This window comes from Kryptolebias marmoratus, linkage group LG2 (genome assembly GCF_001649575.2).
Source record: "Kryptolebias marmoratus isolate JLee-2015 linkage group LG2, ASM164957v2, whole genome shotgun sequence".
Taxonomy (NCBI): Eukaryota; Metazoa; Chordata; class Actinopteri; order Cyprinodontiformes; family Rivulidae; genus Kryptolebias; species Kryptolebias marmoratus.
The window spans coordinates 15,969,550-15,980,588 of NC_051431.1; the positions used below are offsets into that span (position 1 = coordinate 15,969,550).

Consider the following 11,039-nt stretch of genomic DNA (forward strand, 5'->3'; position numbering starts at 1 on the left):
CATTTGAAATATATGAGTTTGTATGTAATGTATGAATATAATATACAAGTTTCACTTTTTAAATGGAATTACTGAAATCAATCTACTTTTTCATGATATTCTAATTTTATGACCAGCACCTGTATATGTGGAGTACTTACAATGCCAGAGATCTAATGCATAATGTAAATAGTATGGTGATTATGGTTATTTTTTTAGAAAGACATTTTAGGGATTTTACTCTATATTTCAGCATTAATAACATGTCTCTTTTGCAAATACAGGTACAAAAGACAGGATTTGCAGTCGTCAAGCAAATTCAAAATTACTACTTGCTGATTTTCATTCATCCATCCATTTTCTTTACCCACTTCTCCTTTCTGGGTCTTGAGGAGCTAATGCATATCTCCAGCCATCACTGTGTGAGAGGCGGGGGACACCCCGGACAGGTTGCAAGTCCATCAGAGGGACACATAGAGACAAATAAGACAAACAACCATTCACATGCTCACCTAGGGACAATATAGAGTAACCAATTAACCTAACATGCATGTTTTGGGTCTGTGGGAGGAAACCAGAGCACCCAGAGTAAACCCACATGTGCACAGGGGGAACATGTAAACTCCACCCAGAAAGGCCCCAAGCGATCCTGCAACCATTTTTTCTGGGAGGCAACAGCTCTAACCCCTGCACTGCTGTGCCAAATGACTAATTGTTGACTTTCATGTATGCCTATATAACTCACTGACAAAAAAATGTGAAGCACCCAGAAGGAATGGTCTGATTTGAATGTAATTTGGTACACATGCGGAGCAGCAATGGGTATGTTAATGATTTGATTTGCTAAAAAATAGCACATCTAGAAGGAGCATCAGAGGGCAAGAAGTGGCATCATGACTGGAGTTATAGTGTATAGCGTCATAGTGTCAAAACAGAAAGTTTTCAGGCACAGAGGATGCACTGCAGACACCTTTGACTTCATTACCAGCACTTGATGGAGTTTGATAGGTGACACACTGGGCTTATATGAGCCCAGGTGACTGTAATGTTGGAACCAATGAGTACAGAAGAAGAACCCACACACACTGTGAAGGTTCTGGTTACCCAAGCCAAACCACATTTTGGGAGAACCATCGAGTTGTGTGATAAACATTACAGAACCCTATGACATCTGTGCCTGGCATTCAGACACAGGTAGTGCACTCTTTAAAACACTGTGCCTTCCTGCACTGCATCTTGTTGACTGCCATCAATTTACTTAGGCTGCCAAGAACACCAGAGCAGAGAGACACTGACTGATGATGAGTGACTTCTCATGTGTGGGATCTGCTCGGACACAAACTCTGACCCAGAGTCAATGTGTTGGATCTCAAGGGCCAGTTAGAACAGCTGTGAGTTGCCACAGAAAAGGATACAATACCATGCAAAATCATTGCTTGTATCCAGACCCAAGGGGTGTCAGACACAACTAACATGGGACCAACATTGTGCTCATACCTCCAACTTTGTTATCTATTTGATGTAATATTGTAATCTATGCAATTGACTCACATAACCTTTCAATATGTTCATTTACATTTGATTTCCACCACTCAGTCTGAGTGCTTACATTTTTTAGCAGTGTACATCCTAATATGAATCCTTATTCTACGTCCTATACAGAACCAAACATAAAATAGAACTCAGCCAATTAGACTTTATTACAGATATCTGTCCCTGTGTCTTTACCTCTGTCTGTGTCATACAGGAAGACAAATCGGTTCCAGTCGTAGTGGTCCAGCAACGACAGTAAAGCTCCTCTGATGGATGGTCGAAGTTGCAGTGTGAACTGTCCCTCCCCCTCAGTGGGGAAGCTGGGCGTCACCAGGCTGATGTGCAGAGCCCCACAGAACGATGTCAGCGTGTTCACTGACCGTTTGTCGTAGAGTCCAAAGATGGCAAAGACGCCTCGTGAATACTGTGAACAGACTGATATGAAGAGGGAGAAGATGTAGGGATGAAGAGATCCAGATGGATAATGGAAGGAAATAAACAGAAAATTAGTCAATGAAAATTTCAAGCATTCTGATTGACATTACAGAAATCCTGTTTTTATTTACTTTTTATTATTCTACAACAAAATTCAGCTGAAGCCACTTGTTTAACTTAGCAGCTTAAAAAAGGCAAATAAAATATAAAGAGGACCAAGAGGAGCAGAGTGGAGCACACTGGCCTTAATTAAATTGACAGTGTGGAATATTTTTAAGTATGCCAAGCATTTTAATGAGCTAGAGGTTCAGCTTGTGTCAGCCATACAGTACCTTCTCACTCCTAATTAGACCCACAAACTCTGTTTTGAATACTGCAAGTCAATGAAATGTCAAAAATACCTTATTAACTTGAAGAGATCTGGAATACGCATCAATCAAATTTGACTCAGCAGCAAATAAACCAGATTTATGGCCTCAAAAGTAAAATCTTTTCTGCCTCATAACAAACATGCAGTTATTAAGTCCAAGTAGAAAACATTTGCACGCACAAGTGTTAAAATCAGAGAACTTTACAAGCCCACGGCGAGCAGTTTTCACATATTTTGATTACCACAAAATCATTCCCATGAGCTAAAAGTGGCTTTGCTGCTTATACAGTTGTTAAGGAAATAACAGTTTAATATCCACTTTGAGCTAAATATCTTTAAATTGCATCCATACACACACAGACATTCAGATACAAAACCCTTGACAAGCCCACACGCTCACCATAAAAGCATAGTTCAGATCTTTTGGGAGTTTTTTTGCAAAGGTTATGAACAATTAATATTATACCTGTTGTAGACAGCTCTATAATTCACCTCAATTTGAAGAAACAGATTGTTTTTTAAATTTGGAAAGTACCAAATTAGTTTTGACGAATTGACAAGCTAAAAGCTAGTCTAAGCAAGATCAAGACCAAAGTGGATTCCTATGCGAACAGCAATTCATAAGCCTTTACACTTCTGTCAGTTTTGAATTAGGTGGTTATTCTGGCAGAAATATTATAATATCCCTGCTGGAAGTGGCTCAAGCGGCACTGGAAGTGTTATGGCTACTTACAGCTGTTGCATTTTGAGCTTGCAGATAAGCAGAAATTTATATGTAAATAACCAAAGTTGTTTTAAAATGACAGCAATTCACTTTGGTCTTGGTCCGACCAGCAGTTCGCTTTTCAGTCAGTTGAAGCTAATCCTTCATTCTTCAGACTGAGGCCTGTCAAAGAACTATTTACGACAATATAAGATATTAAATGTTCATAATATTTCCACAGAAACCCACTTCATAAAAATGTTATCTAATATGAAGTCATTTTCCACCAGATTTGTACAGTTTAGTCTCAAAACACTTCAAAATGTTAAACAGCAGAATGGAAAGAGACCAATGTTTTCTGCTGTCCCTTTTTCACACAATAATCTCTGCCCTTCAAGATTGATGTTTTCAAAATATCTGGGATTCCTGCACATTCTGACAAATCACTTGAAAAAAATTACCCCCATCCAGTCTGAGAATAAAGTTGAAAATGTGTCAGCAATTTTTTTCCCTTTAATGTCTTTTTTTTGGTCTGTTTCCTTCATCTTTCTTCCTCTTATGGCCTCCCTTCCCTTTTCTCGTCAGCCCCACAGAGTCTTCCAGTCAGATTCCTTCAAATGAACATTTTTTATTTGATGCTAGCTCCTTCTTGGATCATAATTCACCCGTCTTCGTGTAATACGTCACACAGGAGTAAACAGTAAAACTGCACGGTTCTACCTCAACAACAACTGGCCATTACTCTGAAACCTTTGTCTCCCTCGTATCTTTTGAGCATCACATCATTTTAAGGCAAACACACATCATCCATTCTCTCTCCCACCTTCCACTGTCCTCTCTCCTTCATCTCTTCTTCCTCTGTTTGCCTGTGACTGCCTCCTCTCGGTTCTCCCCTCCCTCCAACGGGAACTCAGAGTAATTCCATTATCAGCTGTAAGCCTCAGTGGGGGTAAACACGGAGGGAAACGCGGCTCTGACGGTTCAGCTTGTGGCAATTAAACAAAGCCATGGCCTCGGCACCCGGTCGGCGATAAGGCAGGGATTTAGTCTCTGATTATGACAGGAGCTAAATGTCTTCAATTCAGAGAAGCAGCAGCAGCAGCAGCAGTGAGCTGAGTCATGGTGTCCTCAGCATTCTTAGCATCTTTTATTTTGTTTATTACAATAAATACACATATTTCAGATGTTTCGGAGGGCATGAGAGATGGCTATGGAGATGAGGCTATGAGTGATAAACGACCAATGTTACACAGAGAAACCACAAAAGTTAAATACCTTGAATACCCACAGATTCTGCTATAAATCACTGAGTTTGACATTAAATTAAGGCTCTTAGTCAGATGAAAATCTAAAGTCACAATGACAGCGAAAAGGATTGAAGCAGATAATAAGCAGAGACAGGAAACCAGATTAAAAAAATATGAAAGAGTGACACCTCTTCATCTCTGATGGCAGCTAACTGATGTAGCTTTAATGTAGCTTTTGGTAAAGATGAATGATGTCCCACACACTGATGACAAAAGACAATCAATAGACAGTTTGTTTGATATCATGGCTTGGGTTTGTAGATACTGAGCTAAAATTTAGTTTGGTGGTAGTTGACAGTCATCTCAACACATATTCTGAGCTCTGACAGATGTGAAATCTTTGTTTAAAACTGGCATTAACTGCTGGAGTCAGATTAAAAAAACTCAGAGAAAGCAATCATTGGATATACATCTGCAACTGATTAACTTTTAGAGTTAACCAGATTCAAGATGCACACCACAGCTAATCAACCTTAGCAAACCCATAAATAAGTTGAACTTAGCCAGTTTTACAGATGTTGAGCTAAACTCTGGCACAGTCGTAGCTGAGAGTCCTCAACACATACTTTAAAACGTTGACATGAATGTAGGCAATCTACATTCCTTCAAGAATGCTAGTATTTTTTTTCTTTTATTCTGCACTGCATTGTTGTGATTTTAAAAGGCCTCATTTTTGTTTCCAACAATGAATGAAATGACAAAGCAAATTCTGCACTTTAGTCAAAAAGTATTTTACCTCAGGGACAGTCGATATTAAAGTTTGTGAGATTGTGACATACTCAATCTGACATTCTGTCCTGATGAACTATAATTTGTGTTTTAATAACAGCTGTTTTTTTTTAAACAGTATTAAATAAAAAGAAATTCAAAGACAAACATGCGTAAGTTAACTACAATAGCAGGTAACTACCCAAAGTACTGTTCCCAAGTCCCTGATCTAGCAGTCTGTCTAAAATTTATGTTTAGGGGTGAAGAGTTTCTGACATGCACTTTTTCTGAGGCAGGAACTGTCACTCTGGTAATTGAAAAACAAACAAACAAACATAAACAAAACAAAAACAATCTTGTAAAATAGCTTTTCTATATTTTGGTGTTTTGAAAAGCTCATTGATTATCTTTTCTTTTAAATTTTGCCCTATTTACAGAGACACATTTGGAGCCTGACTCAAACTAAAGTATCTGACAATAAAAACAAATGTGACATGAAAATAAGAGACTAAAAAATAAGTCTAAAATACCTCAAGTCACAAAAGATACCAACAAGTTGAACCTCTGTATTTTGTTTCATGTGTTTTTTTATGCACACCATTCTCATATATTGAAGTCCTGCATGTATTTTCTGCCATCACTACACCCACCTTACACCTAAAAAATATCTTGGCACTTTGAATCTATTTCTATCTCAAAAAAGGACTTTTGCCACAAAAAAGAAATGCTAACAGGAAGACAAAACTTAAACACATTTTGCACTCTTTACCATTATGATTCAAGACTGCATGGACATATGGAGCAACCATCTAAAGAACTTAAAAAAAATGCTGAAATATCTGGCTTTTGTACAGATAATGTTGGTACTGCCTTAATTTTTTTATTTTTCTTTCCCCCCACCTGGGTGTCTATGAAAACTGTTACTGACAGCCTGTGACAAGGCGGCCTCTGGAGCACAGTAATGATGACTGAGGCAGAGGATGCTGAAAACAATTTAGCATTTTATTCACCCAGGACATTTGCATAAACACCAAGGAGCGCAGAGACATCATTGGCAGGTTCAACCTCCAGCAGCAGCAGCAGCATCAGCATAAGAATAAAGAACAGGCATCCTTTTATACCCTCTGCTATAGAGAGGACTCAACCACCTCCTCAGAACAGGGAATGTTTTCACATTTTCAAAATGTCTCAAATAACTAGTTTCTATTTGTGCATATGTTTAATCAAAGTATAAAGAGTTACATTTTCCTAATTTACCATAAACTGAACCTAACCCAGACAACCCAGATAAAGTTCTCCCATGCCATGCTTTTCGCTGAACCTGCAAATGGTGTTTGAACCGTTTGAGAAAGCACATGCAGAGCAAATGCTTCCTTGGGGAGTCTTCTCCTGGAAGTTTGAGCAAACACCTGAATCCTTTAAGGCAAAACAAAACACAGGTGAGTAAGCACACCTTTTACAATCACTTCTGAATGTTTGAAGCCTTTGCATTCACAAATATCACGCAAAGAACAGTCACTTATCAGTCCATTAGTACAGCAAACCTTCATTATCACAATTTAGCACCTCTTTCCAGCATCTACCAATGAAGCAAATGTTGACTAGCTATGCAAGACAAAGGTATTTATGTATTCCATAAATACTTAAGGCATCTTGTGCACAAACACGTGTTTCTGTGCAAATCTATGTATTCTTTTAAATTATAGCGTGCTAATTAAAATGCTACGTGGTTAAAAACAAAAAACTATGCAACTGAATGCATTTTATACATCTGTAAAGAATGTCTTTGTTGCACAGCTCTAACCTTACACCAATAAATTCTAAATAATACCAGGAACACTGCAAACTGCCAAGAGCAGATAACACATTTTTTATTTCTTTAGTCTTTTTCTGTTTTTACTTCATTATTTTTCACCTCCACTCTCCTTAACCCTTGTTTTTTTTTGGTTGTTTTTTCTGTCTACGCTTTCTGATCTTGCCTCCCTATTGCTCACATCCCCCTCTGATATATGTCTTCATGGGCTTGTGTCTTTGCAGCCCTCTCCACCAACACCAGCCTGCCGCAAGGCTGGAATGTGCCAGACAGTGGCGTCATTGTAATAAAATGTGCGCTAAGCTTGCTTCATAAAGCTTTAATGAGAGAAGGGGACCAGCGGCATGGTGCATCATCGCTACAGTAAAAACACTGGACACAATAGGTCTCCTGGGACTTTTTCTTTCCTTCTTTTACCTCTTGTTGGCTCCAACTCGCTTGCACTTTCCACAACTTCACCGGTTTAGTTTTTTTTTTTGCACAATCTCTTGTGCATTGGGAGTTTTTAATTCTTGGCTTTTACTGTCTAACATTTCTTCCTCTCAGGTGCTTATTTCACCATAAATGTACTTTTGCTTTTTCTGCATAACTTTATATGCTGTATTCTTTGCTCTCTGATAAGTTTTATTTGGGTTTTAGTACATATAGAAAACTCCTTTAACCTTGTGCATCTCTACACATCAAAGTTTTCATTTTCACGTTCAATTTTTTAAAATTTGCATAACAGGGAAGAAAAAAGGGCAATAAGAAAGACAATAATTCACTAAATAATAACATAGCTCTTAGTCTTGTTTATTTTTCTCCATGCATTTGCTCTATACTTTCTAACACCATTTCTTCTTTCTGTTTGGTGCTTATATGTCCTCAGACACGGGTTGTTTTTCCACGTGACAACAAGAATAAATGCTCCCAAATAAACCTGCTGCTGATTTCACTGTCAGTGAACTGCAGCATTGTTAAGGTAATACGCACACATACAGAGTCACCTGTAACAGCACACCAAAAGCACAATCACCAGTCCTCCGTCACAAACACACACTCTCATACACAACCTTCAAACGCTGTGTCCTGATGCTGCTGCTGCCGCTGCTTCTCACCCATTAGTTTGAATAACAACCCTCTAGCTGAGACCCTCTCCAGACAGCTAACACTGCAAAACACTGTGAGCTCTCATTACCAGGAGGCAAAGGCAAAAATAAAAGATGCATCAGTGTAGATGAGGAATACAAGCTAGTTTAAAAGCCATAAGGTGTATTTTTTCCCCCTCGCACTGGCCAGAAACACCCACAGTGCAGCAGAGTGATACTTGGAAGAAGGGGGAACAACAGTAAATGGCAATAATAATCTTTTATGAGCAATATAATTAGAGGAAAATTTACTGGCCAATGCCTTATGCTCCTATTTTACATTCAACCCTATTTCCAGTAGTAGCCTCTGGAGTAGAAAGGTGCTGTAAATAAAGTCTGTTCAGCACTGCAAGAGACCGTGAGCAGCCTTTTCCAAAGAAAGGAAAAGGGTAGATGCCGCTGCAATAAACACTGAAATTTGTGCTGAAGTCATACCGATCCAGAATTATTTATCTCATCCACAAGACGCCAAAATATAGATGCTAGCGTGATGGATTGGCGATGGTGTTTATAAGCTGAGATGAGCAGCAGTGAGTGTATCATAGAGATGGGTTAGACTTCATATCTGTCTTTGAATTACAGCTGTATGAATAGTTTTTGCTCTAATGTCACTAATTATTTACACCGATTTGCACTTATAAAAGCTAAAAAAACAGTGTAAAGTCTTAAATTTAACTGACTGTTTCTTTTTCTAAAAAGCAAGTGGAGCTCTGTTCTAGAGGTATGGTAGGGAGATCAGCTGTGCTTCAACGAATCACCTGACCATCTTGTGTCCCTGTAATGAGACATTTTAGTGACACAATTCAAGATGCGAATGGTTTGGAAACCACTTAGGGAAGGATGTCATACATACTTTGTGAGGGTGAAAAAGGTAATGATGATATTGCCCCCTACCTTTATTTTAAAAATGGTTAGAACAGCTGGTTTGATTCACAGCTGTGAGCCTGCAACGAAGTGCAAATTGTTAGCAGAAAACACATGGCAAGTAGTGCTAATTAAAAGCCAGCAGCTACACTGGCTAATTGGGAGCTATATTTAAGACTTACTCTTAAAAACAGCAGCAATCCACTTCCAATATTTAACTTAGAATAGGTCATGCTAAGATTACAAATGCATTCAAACTAACAACTTTTAGAGAAAAGCAATATTAATTTGTTCTGTATTTGATAACCTTTAGAGTCAGATGGAAACGTCTGGAAAGATGCATGGGAAAAAAGCATGCATTTTCAAATAAAAATGATAAAAAAAGGCATAACCAAAGACTGAACGAGGAGGTCGCAAACAAATATCACTCAGTTCAACAAGGTGCTGCAAAGTCATTTATTTGAAGTTGTTATAATTTAATGTTGTCAAAGCTAAAATCTGCACGTATAAATCAGGAGACTTACTGGCCCGAGCTTTTATGTTGTAGCTCCAAATGCACAGAGCCTAGCAAGAGCTGAGCCAAAAGATGTTTCTCATTCCTCTAATTTACGTTTTTATTTCTTATCCTCTTTCATCTCTCCCATCACAAGTGGGAAGAGCTCAGTAATAAAAAAGACGCTGAATGTGGTGAATTTGTGGAACCTCTGCAAAAGAGGTATTGTTACATCTGACATATTTATTTAGAAGGAAAACATTGGTTAATAAATTAAATTGGTTTGACTTTTTTTTTAGGATTAAACACATTATTATAGGTTCAGTCAAGACTGCATGACTTGCATTTCCCAAAATGTACTCTTAATTCAGTTTCCTGTAAGTGTTTCATTTCTGACAACGGCACACAAGGAGCCTGGCATTTTTTGATCAATAGAAGACAGAGCAAAGTAAAAGTTTATTTTCTGAGACAAGGAGAGACCATTTTTCTACTGGCAAAAGCACAATGGAAGGCAAAGTTTAGAGATCAATTGAATCTGACAAAGAGCACTGTCACTGTATGGATTTCATATTTGTTAGTCTATACCCCAACATGACACCATAGAGACTACTAAAGCACCAGAATCAGAAATGTGTCCAGTGGCTGTGTAAAAGAAATGTGGAATTCAAGGTTACATGTAAATAATTACAAGAACTCTCCATGAATCTTGAAACAACAATGCATTTTGTCTTCATAGCAAAACATATTGTTTTCTCAACCAAAATAGCAATTTATTCTGTTGCACTAAAAGCCTGAGGGTCAATATTTTTCATGAACAACTTGAACAAAATTGGAAGACTGTTAGAGAGGAGTTTGAACATTTACAGTTTTATTTTTTTACATGCAACAAGCTAAAATGTGAGCCCCTAAGAATAAGTGCAAACAAGAAGTATAGTGGCTGTAATTATTGTGAAAGTATCTTGTTTAATTCAATTAAAAGTTCAGATATTTTGAAATAGAGCTGTGTCAAAATGTTATGAATATTTATTATCTTACCTGTTATAAATAGATGTTTGAATTACCTCATTTTGGAGGCATAGTTTAATTATCAGAAATTTGACACTATCAGTTGCTCATTGCACGAGTAATTACATAAAATTCTGATTTTTTGTAAGCACAGATAGTGTCAGTAGCAGCAGTAGCTGTTGTACTTCTTGTGAAGCCAGAGAACTTCCTGCAGGAGTATCATAATGTTTCTGCTGGAATAACCATGCACGGTTATGGAAGTTTTTGTCAGGAGTTGGGGTTAATGTGTTCGTGTTTCTGGTTCATGTTTTAGATTGAGTTTCTTGTTTCTTCTGTTTTTGGGTTGTCTTCATGTTTAGCCTTGTCTTTGTTCAGTAAAGATAACAAAACATAAATCCGTAGGAACATTCTTAAGATACATTGTTTTTATTTGTTTTGTTTTGACCTTACCCTCATCTATGGTCATGAGCTTTGGGTAGTGACAGAAAGAACGAGATCACGAATAAAAGCGGCTGAAATGAGTTTCCTCTGCAGGGTGTCTGGGCTCTCCCTTAGAGATAGGATGAGAAGCTCGGTCATCCGGGAGGGACTCAGAGTAGAGCCGCTGCTCCTCCACGTCGAGAGGAGCCAGTTGAGGTGGCTCGGGCATCTGGTGAGGATGCCTCCTGGACGCCTCCCTGGTGAGGTGTTCTGGGCACGTCC

At 38.3% G+C, this 11,039-nt stretch overlaps 1 protein-coding gene across 5 annotated transcripts in view; it reads right to left on the reverse strand.

The window, feature by feature from the left end:
- gria4a (glutamate receptor, ionotropic, AMPA 4a) overlaps positions 1-11,039 on the reverse strand; it is a 127,722-nt gene that overhangs the window by 74,437 nt on the left and 42,246 nt on the right. For all 5 annotated transcript variants that reach the window (XM_017431006.3, XM_017431005.3, XM_017431008.3 and 2 more), the window contains exon 3: positions 1,708-1,947. In XM_017431006.3, coding sequence (XP_017286495.1) covers positions 1,708-1,947 — 240 coding nt within the window. The remainder of the gene's footprint in view (positions 1-1,707; positions 1,948-11,039) is intronic.